The sequence below is a fragment of the Melanostigma gelatinosum genome, assembly GCF_949748355.1.
Source record: "Melanostigma gelatinosum genome assembly, chromosome: 15".
Taxonomy (NCBI): domain Eukaryota; kingdom Metazoa; phylum Chordata; class Actinopteri; order Perciformes; family Zoarcidae; genus Melanostigma; species Melanostigma gelatinosum.
In genome coordinates this window covers 7,864,348-7,892,027 of record NC_136648.1, presented here as the reverse complement: position 1 = coordinate 7,892,027, position 27,680 = coordinate 7,864,348, and the positions used below count along the sequence as shown (strand labels likewise).

Genomic DNA, 27,680 nt, shown 5'->3' with positions numbered 1-27,680 from the left:
TAGAGAAGGAAGGAGGGTTCATCCAGAGGAGGCTGGGAGGACTTAACACCCTCCATTATTGCCGATGAGTGCACTTGTTCTTCCCGACGCATCCTCGCCGCCTCTCCCTGTGAGTGGAACTTGTTGAAAGATATTTAGTCCCTCGGTTCCTGTCTCGCCTTGGCCCTGGAAATACACTGGAAGTTGTCTCTTTGCGCACTGCTGCTGCTCAATTTCCACACCGGGTAAGAGGAAAGTTGTTGGGTTGTTTCATGGTTCTTGTTGGTAGTTGAATCAACAGGGCGGACGTGAAAAACAAGTTGATGAATCGCTGTTGGGTAGCTAACTCTTACGTCAGAAGATAGTGATGTTAGCGTACGTAATGTTGACGTTAGTTTGTTAACGTTAACTAACGTCAACTATCTTAATGATCGCGAAAACGAGTTGTTTCTAAAGCGGTTACCTACTTAAAAGAATAAACTGTCTGATCTGGATAATTGACACGGATTAACGTGTTAATTTTGAGTTTGAATGGTTGAGGCAATAAATAACACCAACGTCCCGTAACTTGAAGTTGCTGTCGTTGTCAGTTTGGTCAGTATTAGCGTAAGTAGCTCTAAAACGTTACGTTCCGTCGCCATTAGCCAACCATAACAGACGTTGGGATACATGTAGGTAACGTCAGTCACCTGCAGCCATCATGTCTCGGCCGTTGACACCTGTTTGTTTTATCCGCTCCAATTACAAAGCACCTGTCTGTGTTGCTCTCATTCTACACTTTAGTTTCAGTGGTTAATGTTCTGACTCCAGGTCAGTGACTCACACCTAACGTTAATGTTCTGACTCCAGGTCTGTGACTCTCACCTAATGTTAATGTTCTGACTCCAGGTCTGTGACTCTCACCTAACGTTAATGTTCTGACTCCAGGTCTGTGACTCTCACCTAATGTTAATGTTCTGACTCCAGGTCAGTGACTCTTACCTAACGTTAATGTTCTGACTCCAGGTCAGTGACTCTCACCTAATGTTAATGTTCTGACTCCAGGTCAGTGACTCTCACCTAATGTTAATGTTCTGACTCCAGGTCAGTGACTCTCACCTAATGTTAATGTTCTGACTCCAGGTCTGTGACTCTCACCTAATGTTAATGTTCTGACTCCAGGTCTGTGACTCTCACCTAATGTTAATGTTCTGACTCCAGGTCTGTGACTCTCACCTAATGTTAATGTTCTGACTCCAGGTCTGTGACTCACACCTAATGTTAATGTTCTGACTCCAGGTCTGTGACTCTCACCTAATGTTAATGTTCTGACTCCAGGTCTGTGACTCTTACCTAACGTTAATGTTCTGACTCCAGGTCTGTGACTCTCACCTAACGTTAATGTTCTGACTCCAGGTCTGTGACTCTTACCTAACGTTAGCACCTTGGCATTCCCTATAGTCCCCTTCCATTGGATAACACAAAACATTTTATGACAATGTCGTCAAACCTACTTTATTTTTATTTGAATTAACAGCTCTGCAAATTCCCCAAAATGAAAGCAATGAACGATAGTTTGGGAACTATTCTGCAAACCATGCTGTATTTTAGAAACTTGAGTATTTTAACTGTTTCTTGCAGCCGTTGGTTTCCATTATTTTCTGTACAATATGACAGCAAACATGGTATTGTCCTGTAATTCATCACAGTGAACATCAAGTCCTTCTGGCACAATTACACTATTGTTAGGAGGCTTTCCAGTGCAGTGCAGGCTGGACTAGATATTCAGTGTGAGTAAAGTTTAAAGAGTTTACAATGATGTTCATACTGTTCGGAAATTGACTTAACCAATGGCTGCCCGAAACAGGAATAAAAATCCAACAAACATATATCGCGTACGTTTGAAAATGCTCATCACAGATTGACAGCAATCACAGTCAAAGAGCTCAAATTTGATGTAGACCAGAGTCTTACATGAGGTTAAAGACATTGATGCTGACCAGTCATCAAAGAGACTGCATGTCCTTGTCAGATTGATATGTTTACAGTAAAGAAGTGCTGTATTACCTGCATAAACACATGGGGACGGGTTCACCTGTTCGTACTGACAGAAACACATCGGCATGCGTTTACAGCACCCGACACTAAAGATAAAAACACACCGACAGCATCCAGAAGTTAATCATTCAACTGTGTGTCGGGACTTGACTACATGGAGTAAAGCAAGACCCTTTTGCTTTGAGGGAAGATTTCACTAAGTCTGTTTTTTTGTTTTGTTTGTTTTTTTTAGCAAATTCAGCCTTCAACAAGAGCAACACGGAACACTGGTTTCTGTGTATCAGTCAGCTTTTATGACCTCCTCGGGCTAATGGCTTTAGTTTCACGGCTGTTAACCGTCGATTGCCTGGTTTCACTTTACTCGTCAAGGCAAAACACCAGCATCAGTTTTCCTCGTCTTGTTGTTGTGGCGTTGAAGGGATTCGGGCCCATGTCTTTCTAAGTGAAACTACTTTCCACAAACGCTATATATATATATATATATATTTTTTTTTTTTTTTGTTTCCTGCACAGGATACTGGGCAGACTTGCTGGTCTTGTTTTGTCTCTAGCAGGGAATGACCTGTATTTCATGCTGCTCTGTTCCCTTTCCACCCGGTGTGGTTGTCACTCACAAACAAGGGGTTGAATATTTAATACCAAATAACACACCATGGGTATTTTTTAAACAAGTCTTTTAAAGGAAGTCATGTAATATAAGTATCTGGGGAAGAAGTGCTTCAGCAAGTGGCGCTGTGAAGTGTTTTGTTTGTTTGTATTCTGAGGACATTCGTAGATCTTTATATGTGGCATATGGTAAACAATTTTGTGTGTATAGGAAATACTTTTAATATGATCGGTTAGGTCCAAAGCACAGTTGTTGCTGTTTCTATCCCAGAAGATGGAACCAGAAAAGACTAGTCGTGGTAAATATCGTGTGATTCTTTGGTGTTGTAATAGAAACTGCGACATCGTGGTTCTCCTCCATGACTTTGTTTTCAGGACACAACGAGAAACGGTTGATCAGCAGGTAGAGCAGGTAGAGTTCTGAGGCGAGACTAGGGCGGCAAACGACAATTAACTATTATATATTCATTTAATATGTGAAATGAACACATCCTCACACTTGTGACTCTGGCATATGCTAAACTTCATGGCCTCGTCTCTGGCAAACGGATATATTTTAACTTATTAGATGCAACGGTTGTTCTGTCATCCGTGGGGATCCCTTGATTTTTCACCATCTGGTCGGATGTTTTATGTACAAATACCTTCAAAACTAGTGCTACTCCCCGTTAGCATCAGCTGTACTTTGTGTGTTTAGTGCTAATTGTAGCATGCTGACATACCGGTAAGCTTTAGCTCAAAGTACTACTGGGCTAAACTGCTAGCATGACTCATGACTGTCGTGTTGCTTGATAAATTACTTCAGCAGTTAATCAAATATCACAATTGTAATTCTCTAGATGATGCGTGTAGACGCATCGTGGAATTTCGGTTTAATATTTTAATATGAATTTGCACATCTCGGCTCATCCTTCTCCATAATTTTGTCTTTTGAGTTCAACAAAAAAAAGATAGATATCTCAGACAATTAATCTACTGAAATAAAAAATGCTTCCACTGGCGTGACAGTGTCATCTACATTATATTATAGCCCATATAAAACGAATAAAATAATAAAATGGGATGTTTTAGTTTTTTTAAATGAAGCCCACTTGTAGCAGGATATGAGCTGCTATGAGCCTCTCTGAACAGTGTGCTCCAAACTCTGATATTGATCTGCAGGATATGTTTGACAGGAGAGCTCCTGTGTCACAACTCCTTTAGTCAAGCAGTCGTGTGTGTGTTTGAGGTGTGTCTGACTCTGAACAACTGCTGCTTCGATACAGTTAGAGCGCAGTTTCTTTTGGACGTCTTTTAGCCCACCTTACAGAATCTTCTTCCTTCTGTCTGGTTGGCCACAAGCTTTGCTCCTGCTGCCTTTGAATCAGCCGGAGGCCACCTGACCGCACTAAAACCAGGAAACACTCTGCTTTCTGTCAGGAGTTGGCGCTAAATTCAATCAGACATTTCTTTATTTTTTTCTGCATTTCCCGCTCTCATTTTTACCCGCAGGAGTTTCTTCCTCCTTTATTGTTTTCCAGTGTCACAAGGAAACTGTGGAGCACTGAAAATAATAAACAGAAGTGTATAGATATGAACAAAGTGAGTCATTCCTGGTCACAGACATAGAGATGATTGTCATTCAAGAACAGAACAGAGACGCTCTTTAATTTCAAAGCTGGATTTGAAAGGATGTAACCGTCACTATTATCATGGCACCTGTTCGAAGTGTCACACCCCGTTCTGCAGAGACGTGTGTCACAGAGTCGAGGAAAATGCGGAGTAGAAAATAGCTCGTAGGCATACGTGTCATGTGATGCCTGTTTGAAGTAGAATAGGAAGTGTTGATCCATGTATGTGCAAACGGCAACTGTACCTGCGTGACTGTAATGAATCCTGTGGTTTGTAGCACTATTTCTTTTAGTTGTGTCTCTGCCTGACAGCTGGTCTGACTTGAGCTGTTACAGTTTGCCAAACCAGTTCCCTCTCCGCGCTGCTAGATTCGTCTTTGTTTGCCACGATATGCTCTCTCTGCTTACAGTCCATTTTTCTATTTTTAATGGAAGCGGTCTGTGTGAGGGCTTATGAGTCAATGACGTGCTTTCAGAAAACCAATAATAAAGGTATGGTTATTGCTGTGCGGTTTTATTATTTCGTTTTTATGATGTGAGCTGGACACACTTGGAAAACTACATTGAGGAACAAGAGCACTCTTTTACGAGTGTAAATGTTACTGTATGTATTTAGACAACTGGCAACTTTGCTGCACATGTCCCGTCAAGGTGACTACACAGGTATTGGTCTAAACATGTCAAGAGTGAAAAGACAAAGGAAAGGGAGTTTGAATTAACTGTTACAAGTAGGTGTGTACCTGTGTCAGTTAACTCCTTGTCAATGTAATTCCTTTGTCCTTGTCTTCTCTTCCTTTCCAAACTTCCTACTTTTAGTCTCTCACACAGTCTCACAGTCTACTTTTCTCTCTTTCTGATTCTCTTTTTGTCACTCGCTCACTCACTCACAGCTCTGGGGAGAGTGTTTCCCCCTCCCAGCCTCCCATGGCCTCCCTGCCTGCATCCTCAGTCCAGGCATGACCATCACCCCTAAACAACACAGTTCAGCCTGGTTCCTCCTCTTTCAACAACACAAGTCCCAGGTTGGTGGACATTGAATTTTAAGAACTCATTTCCATCATGTGCCTTTTTGTGTCTTCGGGCCACGTTCACAATACAACAGACGGTGTCCTTAATTTAGCTCCTACATGATGCGGATTGTATTCCAGCTGCTGACTTTCGGCTACAACACAAACGGTAGCATGTTTTTCCGGGTTCCTTATCAACTTGATCGAGATAAGCGTTACGAAACCTCATTCTGAGTCAGGTGATGGGCCAACATTCCAAGTCTGAATTGTAATCGAATGAACTGTGTGTGCGTGCGTGCGTGCGTGCGTGCGTGTGCAGCTTTGTGCGCTGACATCATTTTTACCTGCGGAGCTTTATCTCGTCACTTACTAACTAGATCCAGTCGCGTGCAGATGGATGAGGTGGAAGGCCTCCGGTCGAAGCTCGTCCCCGAGGACTCCGTGTCGCTGGCTTCCTCTTTGGCTGAGCCCATCAACCTAGAAGGTCAGTGCGTCTCTGTCAGCAGGATGAGAAGCTGCTGAAAGCTCCCTGTACCTTTTTGGCACAGACTTGGACGTTACACAAAAATACCTATTCATTCAGTGCTGATTATTTCATCACATGTTTGTCAACAATGGACAGAAAGAAAGATCCGTGTGTAATAAAATCCACAGTTACAAGCGGCTACAACTGTCGTCTTTTCTGCCACAACAACAAGACCTTTTTCTACATGGCCAGTAATGAATCACTGAGATGCATAACCACATGAGCACAAAGCACAAGCCTTGTTAGGGTGATCCAAGTCCCGGTGTGAATTTCTGTGTGTCATCCAGATTCCCATTATGCTGTGCTGCGAGGGGAGCTGGAGTCCGACCACCAGAACCTGGAGGCGGAGTCGTGGGGCGTGTCTGTGGACCAGAACTACCTGAGGGCCCTGAGCAAAGAGGCCGTTAAGAGACAGGAAGTCATCCATGGTAGGCTCAACCAGCGAAGTCTGTGAACGGAGAAACCCAAAAATATTTTCAGAAATCAAATATATACGATCTCACAAAGTGTCAGAACTTTCTCATGTCAATCTCCAGTTGCGGAATCTTTGATCACTGATTGCTACAAAGTAATTGCACTATTTAATAATCCGAGGTGACAGTGCCAATAATTATGTTGATGGATGCCTTTTGAAGTTTAACACTTCAACTATGATAATAAGCATGATGGCACCTAAGAATGTATGAAGGTATATTTGTGTCTTTATTACGCACGCAAACAAACAATGTTTTAAAAGCAAATTTCTCGCACTGCAATCAAAAAATCAAGTTTAAGTGAAAATATATGAACTGAGAATAATTTATTTGTTAGTTTTGCTTATGAAACTAGAATTTTTGGTTAACAAAATAAAATCTTTGGTTAAAAACAAAAAATCTTTGAAAAAAAATTATCTTTGGTTGAAAAAAAAAAAAGCTTTGGTTTTGAAACCAAAAGCTGAGTTGGGTGTAGTGGGCGGGGCATACGCTGCTGAATGTACCAGGAGTTTCTATTGGTCAGTTTGACTTGTCTCTCGGTATCTGCATCATCTAAACAGACAGGAGGTTACGGTGACATGGAGGTAAGTTGACTGCTCTGTTTTGTCAAAATTATTTTAAATATAGCAGCACTTCACTTTGTTCTCATGTTGTTCGTGTCGTGGAGTCTCTTTTTAAGAACGACATGGAGGGCTGCTGTGTTGACATGTAGCCCCGCTGCTATATTTAAAATAATTTTGACAGAACAGAGCAGTCAACTTATCTCCATGTCACCATAACCTGACGATCCTTGTCATTGCAGCCCACACACATTTTACTGTACGTTTCAGGCACTCGACCCTGAGACGTATTAATCAAGACATCCCTCTTCATCAATTTCCTAGAGTTGATCCAGACGGAGAAGCACCACGTGCGCACCTTAAAATTCCTTCTCCATGTCTACGTGCACGAGTTGCGGCAGTCTCTGCTGATGGAGGAGGCCATGCTGGAGAGGCTCTTCCCTGGGGTGGAAGACCTGCTCGCCCTCCACCAGCACTTCCTCGACTGCCTCAAAGTGCGCAAACGCCAAAGTCAGGAGGACGGAAGCCCACACAACTACCAGATCACACAGCTGGGAGATATTCTCATCACTCAGGTAGGATAGAGTCGTTTTTTAAACCACGGCAGGCTTTTGTGTAAGTCATTGCAGTCAATCTATCAAATGGATCTCCTTAAATCAGGAGTTCTCAAACTCTTTACGGGGGAGGAAGTCTCCTCGGACCCCCTCCTAATCGTGATTAATATAAAAATAATAAACTTATTGCTGTGTCACAATCTAATCAAAGCTGACATAATGGACACAAAACGCTCATTTTATCGGCTCAAATGGTCCCCATCTGTAGGTATGCACTTGTTTATGATATAGTACAATTTTATAATTATTTGACCGAGTATCATGGACCCCACTTTGAGAATCACCGTCTTAAATAGATGTGTTGCATCAAAGAGAGGCTCTCTAATTAAAACGGGTTCGCTGGTTTTAGAGGAAACCTTCTTAAAATTGTCAGTTTACTCGCCTTCAGGTGAAGTTGTCTGTAGGTTTGTATCTCAACATGAGACAGCGAGTTCGGTACTTCTCCATTTTAAATCTTCTCTAAAACAACTGAAGACCGTTAGAAACAATCCTTCAGAGTTCCAGAAAGGATCAAAAGGATCATAAATTGACGACACAGATTGCTCAACATTATCCAGATGTTCTTAAGACAAAGAATTGTGTTATTCCCAAATACACTGCATTGGCAATGTTTTCATATTTCGGGTTCCTTTTTACATTTTCATGGCGTTCTATGTTGCATTTGGTGTTCGTCACATAGCCACGATGTCTTTGGTTCACATCAGGTCTGGAGTCTTTGTGCTCAGCTTCTCTCCTTCCTCCATTATTCCCTCTCCCAAAACAAACCATTTGTTACTCCTCAATCCTGTCTCGAAATATATGTATTCAATGTTTTCTTTTCCCCCTTTTGTGTTAGTTTTCAGGTGCACTGGGAGACAGCATGACGGGGTGTTACAGTGAATTCTGCGGTCATCACACTGAAGCCATCAGCCTCTACAAAGAGCAGCTGCAGAATAACAAGAAACTGCAGATCCTCATTGGGGTGAGCAATCTTCACACGTTGCTCACACGTGATTTTCTTGTGTTACAGTATAAATGCACAGGAATTGGCGAAAGAATAAACTGAAGTGAATTAGTTGCAGCCCTGGAGCACCAGAAGCATCTACGAGACTTTTCACGAGCAACAGTGATGGCGTTCTGCAAAAATGATGCAACCAACACAAATCCAAGCTAAACGAAGCCTTTCTTTTTTTTTTCGAACAGAAAATCCGTCAGCTTCCCCTCGTGCGACGGTTGGGAGTCCCCGAGTGTTTTCTGTTGGTGACTCAACGCATCACAAAATATCCCGTCCTGGTGGAGCGCATCATACAGAACACTGAAGGTACCAGCTCATCCCTTACCTAGATCTCAACAAGTCGCTATAGTTGTTACAGTCAAATGTTTTGCTAGCTGGACTGGTCCCATGTATATAATATCAACTCTATATATATATTTAAAGGCTGGTCGATTGATATGTTTCACGCTCCTTCCAGCTGACACAGACGAGTACAGGTCTCTGGTGCAGGGTTTGGCGCTGATCAAATACACCATCTCGCAGGTGAACGCTCAGGTCAGTGACTACGAGAAAGCCGCTCGTCAGAGAGAGATCGCCCTTCGTCTGGAGCCCAAATCTCAGGGCCGGCTGAAGGACGGCCGGCTGCTCCGCCGGGAGGATCTGGTCCAGGGAAACAGGACTCTGATACACGAAGGCCCCTTCACCTGGAAGTCCTCCGGGAGACAGAAAGGTTTGCGACACCGTCGTTTGTCCGTGGCTTCTTTTCATACGCTCACGTGGCAGAACAAGACAAAGTTAATAACTTTGCATATTAACCTCGACAAGGAACACAAGCGCATCATGCAAATACACCTGTATGGAACCGTCTGCAGTCTTTCTGGTTCTCTACTCATTCAGGTTCCTCCTTTAGAAGTCTCACCCTTTAGAAGTCTCACCCTTTAGAAGTCTCACCCTTTTTTGAGGTCAGCAGAAGTACGTGCTCGTGTGCTCACTGGTCTGATTTTGATGACATTTTGAGGGATGATGCATCAAGGGATTGACGCCTCGTGGATTACTGCAGTATTATAGGGATGTGTGTTTTTAATACGAGGTTTCACTTTGCGGCAAATTGCCTTTTGTGAAAGCCAGAACGATTTAAAGAACCAGTATAGCAGCATATTGTTCATCGTCTCAAAAGATTGAAAGTCACACAACATGCAAAGTAGACACGTCTTGACGTCTTGAGTCAGTCCTTTCCCGTGGCAGCTTGAGTCATAACCTCCAGCACTCGTGTTGTTTTGATGCTGAGCGGCGTTCTGTGTCTCTGCAGAGATCCATGCCGTGCTGCTGTCAGACATGCTGCTCCTCTTACAAGAGAGAGACCAGAAGCTGGTGTTTGCTGCTGTGGTGAGTTCGAGTCATTCTTGTTAAGACAGACGCAGCAAATAAATGATCGAAAACTCAACTGAAGGTCTTTTGCTGAATCACTACCTACTGTATCATGTCTCCATTCACTTTTTCTACATATTATTAGCAATATTAAGTCGAAGACGCAGACTTCTCTTCTTTAAATCACTTCATCAAGATACACCATATGATGTCATAATCCATGACCGATTTGTGATGATTATTTGAACACGAATAATAACACCTGCTGTACTACGGTGGCTCACGCAGGACAGCAAACCGCCGGTGATCTCCCTTCAGAGGCTAATCGTCAGAGAGGTGGCTCACGAGGACAAAGCCATGTACCTGATCTCTGAATGCACCACCAGCACGCCGGAGATGTACGAGATCCACACGCGCTCCCAAGAGGAATGCATCACGTGGACGGCGCTGATACGACAAGCCGTGAACAGGTGAATTTATTTTATTTTATTTTATTTTATTTTTATTTATTTATTTATTTATTTATTTATTTATTTATTTATTTATTTATTTATTTATTTATTTATTTATTTATTTATTTATTTATTTATTTATTTATTTATTTTTTTTTTTTTTTTTTTTTTATTATTTTTTTTTTTTTTTTTTTTTTATTATTTTTTTTAAATTGCGTCTCAATCTTTTTGTTTAGTTTACTACTACTCATGAATATTTCATTGAATAGTTGCATTCGCCTATGTTTATGGCACTGATATCTGATGATCGCTCAAAGACCGTATGTGACTGAAATAATTCCGTCCTTACATATACCACAATATGAGACAATTAAAAAAATCGAGCGCATTCTTATATGGAAAAACTATATTTAAAACATATCACTGGTGAAATGTCTGTGATTCAGCGTTCCAGAAGAGGAGCTGTACCTTGAACTGACTGCTACACTGCAACGATTTCAAGGTACTCTTTTCTTCCACAATTTAAAATGTGATATGGGAAGAGATTTCTCGGCCATGACACGCATTGATTGGACAAACATGTTGCTCATTTAATGCTTTTTTATTCTTCTTTTTTTTTTTTTAGATAATCTCAAAATGAGGGATGAGCTGATACTCCAGTATCTGACAGAGAAGCAGCAGATCTTTGCTGCTCTCTACGAGACGATAACGGAGCAGGAAACCCCCCACAAAGGACTGCTGCTGCGAGGAGACGCCACTGACCTCCAGCAGGGGACGACGCTGCTCAGAGGAGCCATCAATGAGGGTCAGAGCGCCGTTCCTAACTTAACTTACCCTCAGTTTTGTGAAGCCTTGTTCATCATGGTTGTAATAATGAGGCAGTGTTCAGTATTTATTCTGGCATCGGCTAGCTATGAAAACGCCATAACATAGCCCGTATTTTAATTCTGGAGATATGCGCGGCCGTAAAGGTGAAATATACTCCTTGTGTTTTCCCATACCGCCAAGTCGTGACTCGGCACTGATGTCTTTGGAGGAGGAGATCTTAAAGGAGTTTTTTTGTTTTTTCTCTGCAGTGGAAAACCTGCAGAACCTGCTCTTCACAAGGATAAAAGACCCAAACCTTCTGCTGGAGGAGAGTGAGGCGCAGGAGGAGCTGCTCTGGAAGGCCGAGACCTTCGGAGCGGCTGATGGTAACCCTGCTGAAAGTAAGCTGACATAAAACTAGCACCGGCGTGACATTACATTTCTAGTTAGCGTGTTAAAAAGAAGACCGCTTTGAAACCCGGCTCATATATTTAACTGTGTGTGTGTTTTATTTACCTATTTATTTAACTTATGTGATCTATAACAAGACATTCTGACATGAGTTTGGACACACAAGTACTTCTTTGGAACTCACAACAAGCCCAATCACACAGCAGAATCTGGCTCACTCTGCTCATATTGTATCCGTGAAAGTCATTGACTTTAAATGTTTCCGTCAGATGGAGATGCAGCTGGCAGCGAGGGCAGTCACGCCACCAGTGACCGGCCGCTCCAGGAGAGTTCCAGCTCTGAGAGCCTGCAACAGTGTGTGAGTGAGCCGGACGTGAAACATTACTTCCAGCCGGTGATAAAAACACCAGGCATTTTACACTGCTTGTGCTATTTTGCTTCAAGGCTGATGACGACACACAGACGCCAAACTCTCATTTTCCTGAGGCAGAGGTAACCCTTCCACGACTGTTTTTAAATCTCTTTTCATTCATACAGAAATGTTTACGTGTCACTGCAAGTCTTTTGGTGTGCATTGTTGTTTTTCTCTGTAGGTGTGTGACCGGGTGATACTGCTCGCACAGAGGCTGTACAGCTTAGAAGTAAGACACTGGGAATGCTCTTCATACAGTATAGATTATGTTCTGCAGGTTTCTAGTTGTTGTGTTTTGGAGAAATAGTGTTGATTTCATACTTGTGAAACGAATTGTGCTTCATGAAAAGAATTCCTTAAGGTTCCTACCTCAATAATATATGAAGTTGAACGTAGGAAAACACAAAATATGTTTCACATTCATGTTTATATCCAATTCTTCAACGCGCAGGCAATAATCGCCCAGCAGGACAGCCAGATCGAGCTGCAGCAGGCTTTTCAGACAAAGAGCAAGCAGCCCGCTCGTCACTACAGCAGTGTGCTGCTGGAGCAGGAGAAGCAGCGCAACTCGGAGAAGCAGAAGGAGGAGCTCTCCAACTTGCGCAAGCTGCAGGTCCAGCATCGGGAGGAGCAGCAGCGCTGGGAGAAGGAGAAGGAGCAGCAGAGGGTGCAGATTGAGACCCTCGAGGCTCAGCTGCAACAGAGGGAGGAGGACTGCCGCGGGTGGGAGGAGAAGCTCAACGGAGAGAGGGCTGAGCTGGAGGGGCTGAAGGAAAGCTATCAGCAGGACCTGGAGAGGCTGAGGGAGTCCACGAGATCAGTAGACCGGGACAAGGAGCGACTAAATCAGGAGAGGGAGCGTCTGGAGCAGCTGCAGGAGAAAGTGATGAAGTTCTACCCAGGGATCTATGATGATCCTGCACAAGTGAGGAGCAGGATCAGCATCTGATTGATGTTTATCAACACATTGGTGTATTCATTTGTCCATTACAAAGTATAATCGAGTCAAAAAACATTAAGTCAGCAAAGTGTGTATATAACACTGATGGTTTGAATCTTATGAAACAACACAATCAGAAATGGATATATCCGTAACATCTCCTCTCTCTCTAGTTCTGGAGTCTCTCCAGTCACCAGTCGTTCAGGGGAAGCATAGCGAACGGAGGTGGGACCTTAACTCCAAAGACCCACTTGTTGTTGCCCACAAACTCCACCTCCCTGGAACTTCCTCCAAAGGTTCCACCGCGCAGGGAGAGCATCATGCACGCCAAGCCCGAGCTGCCAGTCCACCTGATCAGCACCACCAAACAGGTGCACAAACCTGCGTCCGTGCAGCAGCAGATCCCCGCCAAGCTGGCTGCTCTGGCCAAGGGAAAGGAGAAAGGCGTGAAGAAGAAGAAGGGGTCCCACCAGAGAACGCACAGCGCAGGTCAGAACACGGGCCTGCTAACTTTATCTCCTTGTGTTTCAGTAAAAGGGTTCATTTGAGTTTTAAATCTTTGTGTATATAAAACGGGTGTTTTAGAGCATGCAAGAGACTTCAGAAAGAAATCAGCTGATGTTTATTGTGGACAGACAGAGAAGGCTGGACAGTGACCAAAACTGCTTCATTTCGGTATTTATTGGTTTGAAACATTTATCTGCAGCTGATGTTTTAGGGCCAGTTGTTAGCGCCACAGCAAGCAAATGAGGAGCGCCTTCAGAATGAAACGCCTTTAAAGGTTTAGTTAGTGTGATGACCTGCAACCCTGACCCCAGCCCTGCCTCTCTACATCCAGCCTCTATAGACGTAAACCAGATGCTGCCCATCCGAGTGACCGGGAAAGAAGGAGGCAGTCTGAGAGCCAAAAGTAACAGCAGGCCTCTGAGCATCTACCAGTCAGGTGCAGACACTCGAATGTCTTCTCCCTCACACAGAAAGACATCACCCATACGTGATACCCACCATTGATTTGAATTGATGGTCTATTCAAAATAATCGATCACTCACTGACCCCTGTGGTGTTAACTCGGAAGAGGCGACTAATTGTTGATTAATTATGGTATTGTAGCTGAGAGGTGAAATGTAAAACTCTAAAAAAAAAAACCGGCAGCTGCACAAAGATTCAAATTGCTGCAGCTACTACTTTCTTTACCTGGAGGTGGCGACATCAACATGTCTCCCTCCTTTCCTGCATGTGGTGCAGAGCGGCATGTGTCGAGCCGGTTAGTGACTGAGCAGCTCCCTCTTGTGGAGAGTCAGCAACCTGCCACACATGAGGGAGAAAGAGGTAGTTCGTTTTGTTTTCCACAGCGGGAAGATGGTGCAAGTGCATCTGTACTCTTTGGCTGGATTTCCACTTGTAGTCAATGTTTGTAAAATAGAAACAAGTTCCGGTTCAGTGTCTTTTTAAAGATCTATCTGATTGTAGAGTGTTGAGCGAAACACATCTGTTATTATCTAAGATATACGGGTATCTACGAATACACTCTTGCACTTCAACACTTTAAAGTAATCCTCTGGCATTTTGGTATATGTGTGTGTATATATATATATGTATGCTTGAGTTCCATAATTCCCACTTGGATGAGAAGCTCATCGATGCAGTACAGGGTTGGTCGGGGAGATTTATTTTTAAATGCATTGTGCCTTCAACCCACCAGGATTCGTCCACAGTGTGAAAACATCTCAGTCCTTCAGCACCAACAAGTGGAGCGACGACGCTCCACCACCACCGCCTCCTTTTCCTGACGATATCCTCGATGCGGACAAACAGAGGGTAACGTTCCTTTAATCATAAACTACAGACTGGAGTTCGGATGAGGCCTCGTCCACCACGAGGACTTTTACTCTTGGAAAGACGGATGGGGCCGTTGAAAGACATTGGACATGACTTCATGACGTCCATGTGTGTCCAGCGTGAAGAGGACAGTTACTATCATGATATTTTATTACTACAAACCAGCTGTTTGCGTTCAGATTAGCTGGACAGGGGAAAAAAAGTAAAGAAACACTGATGGTTTATAAACTTATGTAAAATTGTCTTGGAGGTTCAAAAATATGTAAAAAGCTCGAGCGAAATAGACTTTTGGGAAGATAATATTTTAAGAGAAGATGTTATAAGACCTTTTGTTGCCAAGATTTTTGCCAACGTTTTTTTTTGTATTTTATTTTTATTTATTTTAAATGGAAGTAGGTTGTCTTTCAGCATTAGCACTTGCGTCTTAACTCAAATGCATTCATTTTAATTGAATGAACGATAAAGACGAAGTCTGTTTAAATGTGAGGTGCCAAGCACCAACGTTTTATTTCAGAATGAATCGGGTGATCATGGAATGTGTGCAGTGGTCCTGCTCCGCGGTACAACTTGTATTCAAATCATGGATCGATGAGGTGTGTGTGTGGAGGAAACTACGCGTTATTGTGTGTAAACACTAACACTGTAAGGTTTGTTTCACTTTACAACCAGATAACCGCCAGAAGCATTTATGAGAATGAAAGAAATTATTTGTGAGTGACATTACCTGTTTGAAAAAAAATATGTTCTGGCATGATTCAAGATTATGTTGATTGACTGCTGTCTCTTTTTGGTTCCATTTAAAGTTTAATCCAAGTCCCAACTAATGGGTCGGGGAATAAAAAGATGGTTGACTTGACAGCTTTGAGTGTTTTGTGGATTGACTCAAAGAAAACCTAAACCTGTTTTAAAGATACTGAACTGCAGGTGACTCAAAACTTTGAGTGACGGCGAGGTGCATTCAGGTACCTTTTACTTGCTCCGGTCGTTTCCTTTATCCAGCGAAGTATCTCAATTTAACGCACCTTCGCGTTCATCACTTTGGCTGATCAGATCCAGAACTTATAAAGGATAAATTCACCAGCACACTAAATATCAAATACAATGTTACTTTATTATTCCTCAACAGAGCCTTCAAAAACCACTTTGTGACAACAAACTATACCGGTGAATGAATAATCTCGTGTCCTGGAAAACACTGCTGTTGAATCAGTCCAGACAACTAAACTGCTCTCATTTCACCGCTGAACAAATTCTTTATTTATTTCAACATTTGACCTCGACTTCCACACGGGGATGTTTAACTTGATTAATAGGCATCATAAATGAGTGAGAATCAGAACTACATCTGGCTCACAGAGCAAAGTGCTTGCTGGCCTCTGGTGACGAAGATGAAACCCTCGGGTCAGAAGTGGACTTTCATAAGAAAAGCAGAGTGAATATATGACATAAGGATATCTTGGTTTCCATTTCTTTAAAGTTAAACCCGTTGTGTGTACATAAACATATACAGACATGAACCAACAACTTATGTCGGCCCATGAATTAAAAAATATTGTGCAAATGCTTCGTACAAACTAACTAGGAACATCGGTAACACGACCCGTCACTCGCTGCTCAGCTCGCACATTGAACTACAACACCGCATCATTTAGAGTTCAGTACTTTTAAAACAACCGTTACTCGACTTCTTCTACTTTACCTCCCGACACGTACACAGTAAGGCTGAAAACCAACTCTTAAAACAAGATTAATACCGGGGAGAACAAAAACAGCAATCCCAACATTTTAACTGTCGCACCAGATTATACACCGGTTTTATATAAAAGGACAAAATCATAGCATGCAAACGGAAATATACCAAAAGATGAGAAGAATTCAACAAATGCTTGTTTAACAAAATGTTTTAAATAAATCGAATAGCTTTGGCTCAGTCATTTTAAAGAAACTCCTGCTATCCCCACTGTACTTTATACTGTAGTTTATGGTGTAATGGCTTATGTAGTGTGTGTGTTTTGAGAAAAGGCTTTTCAAGCATACTGAGACATTTAAGGCCCCGTCACGCCAGAAAATGTCAGTGAAATATTTGGTCCGAGAGGCCTGGTGAGCTAACTGCTAACACATTAGCCTGCCCAAAACATGCTGCCGCTAGTCACAAATATTCTCAAAGCTCATTTCTCTTATCTTTACTGGCCCGTTAACTCCCCCAGGCCTTCTGTTCTTAAGATAGTTGATTTAAAATGTAGTTTTGTGCCATTGACTCCCGTCTCATGACTGTAGGGTTGCATCGAACTATTCCATGATCGATTAGTACGCCGATTATCCAAGTTTGGATTAATTATTGTCTAGTTTGCTCCAAAAAAGAGACTGAAACTTATTTGATGATTAAAATAGATGCTGGTTAATTTTCTGTTGGACTAATAGCTGCAGCTTGCTCTCTGAGGTAAAGTAAGATGTTGCCTGTTATTATGTGTCACCGAAGTTGAAAAACTAGTGTGGATTTACGTGGCCCCTGTGAACAAATCCACTGCATTGATTCATTGTTGTATTTCCTACACGTCGCTGTTTTTAAAGCTGTTGCGAGCCTCAGCTTAGTGTCGTGGGAGCATTTAGTGTTTGAAAGCTTGTGTAGCTTGTGTAGCTTCCAGATTTGGCTTTGAGAGTGCAGACTGGTAATCGGCGTTTTATACTCTGTGTTCGTCAGTTTCGATGCCTCGACCTCGTGTGTCCAATCCTGGTGCTCTGCTGAGTCAGCCATTCAGAGAGCACAGGTCTCATCTCTTCCCTTCACACCAAGTGCAAAATAAACACCTGTACTTAAAAAATGCCCGTTGACTGAGACACAATGCAGAAAAAACAACAAATACATGAAGTGAAATGCTGTACTGGACGTCTTTTCAGTTAGATTTGTTTCCCGCTTCATCTTTCTTGGCTGGGGGCGTGTCCTGAGGCGGGTAACGGGGCGAGTCCTCTCCTGTGCTTTCTGTCTCCGGTTTAGTCACGTGATCGGCTGTCTGCGGCGCTGCAGTTTGTGTACAGTTGATCGGTGCGAGCACTATGGCAGGCTGCAGGGGACAAAAACAGGGTCTATATTAGATGGCTGAATTGTGTGGGGTAGAACATTTAAATGTAATGACAACAGAAGATAGAAAAGCCTTCGATAGGACAAACAAAACCAAAGCAAATACAGTTATTCCTCTGTCTGCCGGCTGTATGGACCCCAGTTACATGTTGTCAGAGGTATTCCTGTACGCAAAGATTAAAAAGTCCCAGATATGCATAAAGAAAGGAGAAGCATAGCAAAGAAAACCGCACAGAAAACACATGCTAACTCTGTAGGAAATAATGTGAGCTAATCTAAATCACTATGAGCACCACCACCATTAGCTTCAGTAGTTGCTAACCACAAGTCTATAACAGATGTGTGTATGCAAAAATAAAATAAAACCACATCTACTCAAAAAAAACACAAAAGGGACCTTCAGTCACACCAAGATGTTTAATGGTAGAGTGTAAAGGAGCCCAGATAGAGTACCTGCAGTGCCATTCACAGACAGCTGAGCCCTCAGCAGCAGACTAGAGCACACAGTAAAATAAAGGAGCAGCAATGGGAGGACAGTAAAACAGAAAGAGGCAGTTGGAATGGATGGAATTGTTTCAAGGGTTTACTCAACTTAAGATTCTACTTTACTCTGCATGTTATGTTGACACTAGATCTTTTTTTTTTTTTTTTTTTTATGTGCGTTTTTCTTTTTGTTGATTGTTTTTGGTTTTGGTCTTCGGCAGTAGGCGGTCATATCAAACTGGTATTCACCACAAATCCACTTCCAGTCCAGAACTGGGGCAACTCCCTGCGCCACAGCGCTACAGTGAGGCAGGTGAGCAGAGTGCAAGGCACCAGGTAGAGCAGGGCCGGCTGACCCATCTGCATCAGGGCCAGGGCCACGAAGGTGATCAGCAGGCCGATGCCGTAAGCTGACAGGACAGAGAGACACAGAGCGAGAGAGGGACAGAGATACAGAGAGAGAGAGGGAAAACACATGGTCAACATTTTTAAAGTTCAGTCTCCAGGGGTGGTGGGGGGGATTAACGTTACCTTCTCCTGCTCAGTGATTTTAATCACGTTCAGAGTACATATATGGGTAATCGTAAATTAATTGATAATTCCAGCCGCATTACAGACTGTTTCCTCTTGTACTTTAAATCTTGCCCGGAGCCACATTTTTCTATCTTAAAGTGGATCTCTGAGGTTCTTTTCAGTAGGAAGAGACGCTTGTCCTTCTACTTTTACGATTCTTCTTCTTTTTTTTAAATGAGCTTATAACAGACGAGCACAGTGAATATTTGGTTCCCCACATGTAACGTTGATCCCGTACAAATGGGGCTTATCGTAACAATGCCAACCCTCACAACACCCTGTCCGTGTACATACCAATCGTACAGGCCACAAAGTAGATCCTGGAGGATTGCGTTAAAATGTCAAACCTGTGACAGTACGCCACCAGCAGACCTGACAAAAACAACAAGAAAGAGGCATTCAGATAAATCAACAGGAGAAACTACTGTAGTCAGCAAAGTTTCAGCATACTGAGCTTAATCACTCGGTGTTTCCCTACACTTTACAATCTCTGGATATGTCCTAATACACCAGATAAGCAAAAATAAAATCATTCACAAAGACATGATTGTGGTCATTGTTGGTTGAATGATTTTCTGGTTGTGACCATAAAAAGAAATCTCACATTACACAGTTTATTATTATTATTATTGTTTATACACCGTTTATTACCTGGTACTAGGATATCTCCAAAGCCCAGGAGGGAGAAGGGCCGGTCACAAAGAGCCAGGGGAGAGAAGTTTAACCGAGGCACTTTGAGCACCATGGGAAGCTGGAGGAAACAGGCATTAGTGTTACTATCAACTACTTTTTTATTTTTACTCACTCTGAGCTGGGAATAGCCAACCCCACTCACCCGTAGGGAGTTGTGGAATTTGAAAACAAGCCCACCTTTTCATGCATGGAGGAGTCGGAGGGACCAGCCGCTACCTCCACCATTATACTTTCTCCACTCTGTGGGGGGGGAAGCCATGAGGAACGTAAGTATGGCACACAGTAACGGAGACCATAGACATCTGAATACAGTGAAAACAGCATCGGCATACCTTTGTCAAGAAGGGTGTAATAAATACGAAGAAAACATCGTAGACAAACAGGACGGACAGTAACAAGGTGCAGGCCTGCAGAGACAGAAAGATCCATCAGGTGAGGTCACGACGAACATAATCCAAACATGTAATATTCAGAACACCTTCCACGTTGTTATAGTTTCTGAGAGTGCTGACTCACCTTAAATGTGGGGAGTCTGACTGTTTTGAGCATGTAGAGACAGAAGGCGATCCCCAGGGCGTCCTGTAACACCCACGCCCACCTGGAGGGTACAGAAGAAGACAGTGAGTCAGCAAAAACAACATCATCATCTGATGTACCGCCAACATATCATCACACACGTGCACAGAAAAGTGCCACCATTATGTCACCTAACACACAACAAGCCAGCAACACCCACAATGGAGTCCATGTGCTCTCACACCAAAAGTCTTGGGATCTGAGCTGGTGCTGCGGTTGCAAATACAATATTCTTTTTAAAATAAATCGAATTATTTTGACTGCATATGCAGCCCCAATGATTTCTGCCGGGATGGTAAATCATTTCGTAAATGATGAAGCACTTACACACAGTTTATTGCTCAGACAAATCCTCAAACGCTACACAGGCAACACACTAAAATGTAAACAACTTGTCTTAAAAAAAAAATACATATTTATATTTTGTGTGACTGAATTTGACACTTTGTCCTTTTTGCACTTACTGGTCTTCATTGCGAAACACCATCCAGGTGACGCTGACAGCAATGCAGAAGGCCGACAGCAGCAACATGCGGATCTGTGGCCGTTTGTGTAAGTATGGCAAGTTGTTCTCCGGAACCCTGTGGTCATAAGAGGGTCCACGAATCAAGACATCTATCAACAGCAGTTTATATACCACATTGATGTGAACAGTCTCACCTGCACTTGCAGAACGGGAGTCTCCTGACGAAAGGCCACAGGCAGCTGTGGAGGCCGACAGAGGAGGCCACACAGAAGATGGCTATGACCCAAATGGCTACGCAGAGAGGAAACAGTGGAGGCAGGCAGATTATTATCACGACACCCACTTATATTCTACTGAGGAAATATTTCAGTGTGTTTAGTCCTTAAATATCTAATTAGCTGCTCCCAGTGTCACCACTCTGTGTCCAGTATTTAACGTGTTGTGGTGATCAAAGATGCTGAGCGGTCCATCAGCAGCTGCCCGTGTTTTAAATCTATTAATCAGTGAAGCGTTAGCTGAGCCATTAAGCTCCTTTACAGCACGTTTCGGTCTTTAGATCTGTAAAGTGCATCTACAGCCTGATAGAGCTGGACACTGAGCAGCTCTGCTAGAGGAAGTGAGGAGGAAGTATCTGCTGTAGCTTGGAGGAAGCGTGAGTTTAAGCTAAATTAAGTACTCTTACTCTGTGATCCAAGATTTGCTCAGATGGCCTTTTAACTACAGAAATCTTCTTATTCTACATCCTGCTTCTCGGCTGCTGGAAAACATATTGATATCAATAGATGGGCAATGATAACAGACTGTCTTTGAGCGCATCAATAAAAACGGGGCCGCCGGGACTGAAACCACCATCGACGTTTCGGATCCGATGAAAGAGCTTCACAGTGTGAACGAGTATCTTTAATCAGCATGTTGAGATTTATGTGCCGTGCGTTTAGATCGTCGGTGGTTGAGTGTGTTCGTCGGCCATCATACCCAGGCTGTCGTAGAAGAAGTAGAGTAGCACCAGCATGCTGCAGCACATGACCACGAACACACAGATCATGATGGGGGTGACGTCGACGGTCTCCTCGTCCTGCTTCTCCGCACCGTCGTCCCGCTTGTGCTTCATGTAGCGTCTGCAGGAGGAGGAACCACATTCAGACGGGCTGACCCGAGGAGGCTTGTTTGGGACGTTCATAACTGGAGAGATCGATGCAGTTCTCCAGCCTTTTGGGTTTTAACTTTCACTTGTTTTGTTAAAAAGTATTCACTGAAGGTTGGGGATTTGCCAGAGCAGCCAGGATGATCTTCCTAAACATCCACAGTCAATATTTACCATCATTTAGCTGCCTGGCCCGGGACTCACTTCCTTCCCAACACTGTTTCCAAAATGGATTGTTTTCTTTTTGCCCCTGGTCCTGTGCGTCAGAAACCCCGTCTGTATGTGCCCTCAGTCACCTTGGCAACTCTGTCAGGAAGGACTGACTCGGATTGGCTCAAACCGATGAGTCACTCGAAACAGCCTCAAATCAGCAACACGGCCCTCTTAGTGGAGTTGCAGCGGTACAACGCAGACAACAGAGAAAAGACGGCGCAATCGTACGCTCGTAGTTCTTTCCCAAGAAAACGGTGACGAATCTTCCCTGGAGAAGACTCTCCAGATGAATTAACTTTCATTTAAATTTAGCCGTCGGGACTAAAAGCCCTGGAGGCAGAAGGAAACTCTGTGTCCTGTAATGATGTTATGTAGTGGAAAATAAATCGGGTACAGTACATTACAACCAGCATCAACTTCCATTCATGTCCCTAAAAAGACTTGCACTACTTTTGTACTAATCTCCAGTTTGGATACAAAACATCCATTTAAACCCAGATACTGATTTTATCCTCTATTCTGAAAAAATAAAAAGCTTAAATAAATGTAGCATCAGTGCCTGTAATGACCTGCACATTATGTAGTTATTTCTGTGTATATTTGTTCCCCTTAAACCAAACTCAGCGTTCACAATCACGGGGTGATGAGCCACATTAATCAGGTTCCACTTACTTCTTGCTGTCTCTGCTGCCGGCCCAGTAACCTCCAATGGCGACTGTTCCTACTGCCATCAAAAAGATGATCACCATGTTGTAGTCCAACACCGGCTCATTGGGTGCGTACATGGCGACCATTCTTCCTTTACCAAAGGTCTGCAGGAGTGAGAAACAACACTGAAGATCCATTTTGTGTTTTTGCTTTATCCAGCACACCATAACCCTAATCTGCCTTCGCTGAACGTACAGACGGTTTAGCGTGGATTAACTTTGCTGATACAGTAGAACCCCACAGGTAGCCAGAGGTTTGTTGTTAATCAGCTGTCTGAATGGACAGTGGATGGCCTCTCACCTTGCTTATGTCCAGCAAATCAGAGTAGCTGAGCAGTGCTACAGGAATATCAATCTCCTCATACTGAGTCTTGTTTCCTGCTGGTGGCGTCTGTGATTTAAACGAAACGACAAAAAAACACACTTTTCTGAAGTGCCAAAATCAACTTAATCTTGATCTTGATGAAGACGTGGTTGTAAGTAGGGTTACCAGTCGGTCCTTGCTGACGATGAGCAGGCCCTTTGCGCCGTTGATCTGGGCGAGTCGGACCTTCTCATAGAAGGTGCAGTTGCCTCTCATCACCATGGGGATGCGATTCGGGAAGCCTCCCTCCGGGACGTCGGAGGGCGAGCACAGGACCGACGTCGTCAGGTCGTAGATCTGAAGACGTGACTTCAAGACAAAAAGGTTTGCAACGGACAACATGTTACGGGTCAATAACACAGCATTTAATTGATCTTTATTTATTCATACCCTGGATATCATTTGTCTTTCCAAAGAATGTTTTCCCTTCATGCATGTATCTACTCCAGAGTGCATGACTGTAATTCATATAGATCAAGATTTGCAGTTGGTTCATAAAGCAGCCGAGGCACAAAGAGTAGAGATCAGATTTCAGCATCCTGAGAGGTATTATTGATCAGCATATTGTGGTTGATCCCACTGTTGTGTGTGTCCGTGAAGCACGTTGTCAGTACTATCATTGCTCACTGGTGACTTACTGCCTTATTGAGGTCCTGGGGTAAACGTGCCCACTGTGAGTTGAAGAATATGCAGTAGTCCTTCCCTTTGCTCTTGCCCTCGTCACTGATGTGGGCCATGCCGTACTCTCCCACGACCTGTCAACACGACGACAATGTATCACTTTGTTTGCAACTTTGATTTTTTTTTTTATCATAGACTTGAACATGAACTGTTGTTGGTGTCCTGCAACAGGGTCAAGGTTTCCAAACACTCTGCAAACACATGTGCAATAGAGGAACCTTTAGTAAACAACGCAGCAAGTTAAAGTTTAGGCTCCACCTAATGACACTTTACAATTAACAGGGTGTTTTTTGTCTGCATTTCTTTTAATTGTGAATATTAGCCATAATACCACAGTTTATTTAAGAGAAGAAGGGAGGTTATATTATTATATAACATAACTATCATTGATATACCAGTGAAAGCAGCTGGCGCACATTTCATGCCACGCGGCTGATTGTTTGTTGCTGCAATTTGATTGGCTGTCTGTAGTAACCGCAGTCACCATGAAGGATGTGGATTACCTTCCACAGCCTCTGAACTACAGCTTCAGGTTAAACACTCCGGTGACCACCAGCTGCGGGATATTGTTAAAAATGTAACCATTGCTAAAAATAATCAGATTTATCGTGGAGTGGTTCTCCAGAGGAAAGAATGGCGCTATCGCGTCAGAGCAGACGCATTTTTGTTTTGCGTGTTTTGTTCGTAGGGGATGGCACCAGATCAAGAACAGACTTTCAGGGTCTCGCACATTTTTCTGAGAGGACAACAACACATGAAAACAGCAGCAAAATGAGATTAAACTGGACAAACAAAGCTACCCGAGCTGACGGCGCATTCTAACGGGGAATTGAGCCCCTTGAGGAGAGCAAGTACGTGCAACGTCAGGTTATCACCTGTGTGGGAAATGTGAAATAAAGCATTGTGTCAAACAGGGATGAAAGTTGTAAAAAAAAAATAGTAATTTTCTGGGTTTGCATGAGTGCGGAGTAACGTTGTCTTTACCATCTATACCGACCTGTAGTGTGAGGGGAGGTCTCCAGATGTATCATACGGTTTAATCAACACCTTTATACAAACATTGTAATGAGGGGATTGTTGCTGTGTTTCTAGTAAACAATGAACTGTTGGGATCCTAAAGACTTAAACTGCTTGACTTCTATTTGTATTAAATCTAATGTTTAGTTTTACAGACCAGAGAAGAATGCCACCACTATCTTTAGATATTATTTAACTCGGTGGGTCAATGTACAGTTGATTTTAAAACAAACATTTTTGGACGTGACATTACAATCAGCCGAGAAGTATTCTACCCTCCAGTCATACGTCTCAGACGCATTGTTACGATAACTAACGTTAGATGTGGATTTCACGATCCTGTGAATCGCTACTGAAATAAACCTCGTGGTGGTTTCAATGCAATAATCCTGCTTCGTTAACGGTCCATCAAATGTGAGTGAGTGTCCAGGGCCCACGGTGATCTCCGCAAGCTAACGGTCATAGCATCCGAGCTAATCATCCCGAGACACGGCTGGGAAACAATCTGGTATGGTCCCCTACGTGGTGCAATGCGGAGTAAACGCACAGAGAAACGGTTGTTGAATAAATACAGTCGGTGTCTCTCACCTTCTGGATGAGAAGAGCGGCCCAAATCAGTATTCCTGGGACCCTCATGATGTCCAGCTTGTTGCTGTTTCCCCCAATGACCAACCTACCGCTGGGCTCGAGCCACTCACACGAGCCCCCACCAGCTGTTCTAACTAGTCACGCCCACTTTACTGTGCGGATGTTTTAATTGGCTGTTACCGTGAACACGTCCCTGATTGGTTAAAGTTAAAGTCATTCAAAAAGAAAACTTAACCTGATATTAATATCAAGCCCCGGTTGGGTTAAACTAGTTAAACTAACGTGTTTAAATGTAGATTTAAATACATTTGTCTTTCAACTGATTCAAACCGGCTTTACAGTTTGAGATGAAAGTAATACAGACGTGTTTAGGGTTTAAAGATGGAGTATTTCACAGTGTAAAAGGGGACTATTCGGTGATGTAGGTTTATCTGTAATCTTTTTGTATTTTTATACATGCTATGTTTCTTTATTCTATTTTTTGTTATTCACTGAGGATTATGGTCTGTTTTTAAAGCAGAAAAGACTAAAAGTTGGGCGCATGTTACATTGCAGCTCCAGAATTATGTTGCACATTACTGATGGAAAAGTCCTCATGAAATTAAAAACCTGTACTCCCCATGACTTGGACTCTTGATCTTAATCTGCTGCTTTTTCAGACAGCAACTTTTGTAGGCAGTCTATGAATTGTTCTTATATGGTTCATGTTCTATACTTTTTAACTCTACTACATTTATTTGACACTTAGTTACTTTGCAGATTCAGACAATGTTCGAGTTTGGGGCGGTTCATGAGTGTACTTGGTAGTGGAACGATCGATGGTCGACCTTGTGGTCGTATCATCAAATCTGTGGCCGTATGTGTTTGACACTCGGGTAAAGAGAGGAGCAGAGCTGTCAACGGATCACCAGCTGGTGGTGAGTTGGATCAGATGGCGGGGGAGGCCGGTAAACCCACACGCATAGTCAGGGTGAACTGGGATCATCTGGCTGAGGCACCTGTCTGCAAGGTCTTCAACTCCCAAATCCGGATGAATTTTTCATGCTTCCTGGGGGAGGCTGGGGACATGGATTCCAAGTGGGCCCCGTTCAAAGCCACCATTGTTGAAGCAGCTGCTAGATATGGATTGAAGATCATCTGTGCCTGTCGTGGCAACGTAAGAACCCACTGGTGGTGAAGGGGGCTGTCAGGCTGAGGAAGGGGGCTGTCAGGCTGAGGAAGGGGGCTGTCAGGCTGAGGAAGGAGGCCTTTCAGGCTTGGTTGACCCAAAGGTCTCCGGAAACAGCAGACAGGTGACGAATGGTTAGAGGGGCTGCCATGGTTGCCAAAGCAAACACCCGTGTGTGGGAGGAGTTCGGGGAGACTGATGGAGAATAACTTTCGGTTGGCCTCAAGGAAGTTCTGTCAAACTGTTAAACAACTTGTAAGGGAAAGCAGCTGCTAATACTTTTGTACTTTAAAGTAAAATTTAGAATACTGGAATTATTATTATTTTATACACTGTGGTATAGCGACTTTTATAAAAAGTAAAATATCTGAGTACTTCCACTGCTGTTTGACAATACACTTGACTTGTTTGAGAAGTAATACATTTTGTTTTACTTTTCCTCTAGGGTTACCTAGTTATTCATCCAAGTTTAGGTTGGATACTGTTGTAGTTCTTGTTATTTCTGTAAAATGTTTTGTAAATATCACTGGGCTCTTTCAGTTTGTACTACTTGGCCTATAGGTCATACTAACCATAACCACATTTCTAACGATGGTAACCAGTGTTCTCTTCTTTCTTGTGGGCTGATTCAGTTCCTCTTTAATCTTTGCTGTTGCATGCTCAATCTTGTTATTCGTTGACGTGCTGCAGCGGCTTGATTCACTGAGCATGATGTCATTCCATATGTCCTTCCGTCTGCCATGTATTGACCTGCTTCAAGTCAAGCATCGACACCGGAAATAAGTGATTCCTGCCTTCAGAATAAAATAATGCTTTTTTTTTGTTGCTCCACTTTGCAGTTGTCCTCCCATTCTCTCCAATGCAGTTGTTTGCGTGTTTGTTTTTTAACCATAAGACAACTTCACTTTTTTTTTTCCTGCATTCTGGTTAAAACACTCACGTCCAGAGAAAGGGCAAAGCTCAAATTGTGGCAGCGGCAGCTAGTAGAGGCACTTCCTGTTGCAAGCTCAGCTGCCACGACTTTCCGTGGCGCCAGCTCCTACTGAACGTCCATGCATCACTGTCTCTACGTGGCCAGAATAATGGGGTCACTATAATAACTAATCAGAGACTGGTTGATTTTTTTTGTTTTACAGTTTAAATGGCAAATAAACCACTTGTTAAAATATATATGTATAAATACAGCAGTGTACCTAACTGCTAACTCCCCCAATTAAATGTTATTGCATCGTGCTGTGCATGCAGTTATTTTATTTTGAAGCGATAGACCGGAAGTTCCGTGTTTCACTGTGGCTAGCGTCACACGATTCAGT

At 43.1% G+C, this 27,680-nt stretch overlaps 2 protein-coding genes across 4 annotated transcripts; one reads left to right on the top strand and one right to left on the bottom strand.

The window, feature by feature from the left end:
• The first annotated feature begins 84 nt into the window (after positions 1–84).
• Positions 85–15,465, top strand: arhgef18a (rho/rac guanine nucleotide exchange factor (GEF) 18a). Of its 2 annotated transcripts, XM_079285575.1 has the most exons (20): positions 85–224; positions 5,123–5,254; positions 5,617–5,723; positions 6,053–6,193; positions 7,123–7,373; positions 8,248–8,373; positions 8,595–8,712; positions 8,864–9,115; positions 9,695–9,771; positions 10,042–10,223; positions 10,652–10,707; positions 10,831–11,010; positions 11,282–11,413; positions 11,693–11,781; positions 11,868–11,915; positions 12,017–12,064; positions 12,287–12,760; positions 12,949–13,264; positions 13,614–13,718; positions 14,479–15,465. In XM_079285575.1, exons 3-20 carry the CDS (start codon positions 5,633–5,635, stop codon positions 14,607–14,609), a joined length of 2,817 nt encoding a protein of 938 aa, XP_079141701.1. In that variant the 5' UTR covers positions 85–224; positions 5,123–5,254; positions 5,617–5,632; the 3' UTR covers positions 14,610–15,465. The 2 variants fall into 2 exon arrangements, with proteins under 2 accessions (XP_079141701.1, XP_079141702.1); XM_079285576.1 differs by lacking the exon at positions 13,614–13,718.
• Positions 15,466–15,707: 242 nt separating this feature from the next.
• On the bottom strand, positions 15,708–25,278 carry sppl2 (signal peptide peptidase-like 2). Of its 2 annotated transcripts, none has more exons than XM_079285548.1 (15): positions 25,200–25,278; positions 23,552–23,668; positions 23,040–23,222; positions 22,851–22,940; positions 22,515–22,654; positions 21,461–21,603; positions 20,680–20,776; positions 20,484–20,600; positions 19,960–20,041; positions 19,776–19,850; positions 19,621–19,683; positions 19,402–19,501; positions 19,045–19,122; positions 18,427–18,587; positions 15,708–17,677 (listed from the first exon to the last, which is right to left on the bottom strand). In XM_079285548.1, exons 1-15 carry the CDS (start codon positions 25,245–25,247, stop codon positions 17,510–17,512), a joined length of 1,662 nt encoding a protein of 553 aa, XP_079141674.1. In that variant the 5' UTR covers positions 25,248–25,278; the 3' UTR covers positions 15,708–17,509. The 2 variants fall into 2 exon arrangements, 1 of the variants encoding a protein (XP_079141674.1); XR_013772668.1 differs by having other exon boundaries at positions 17,575–17,677; positions 18,287–18,587.
• Positions 25,279–27,680: the final 2,402 nt, after the last annotated feature.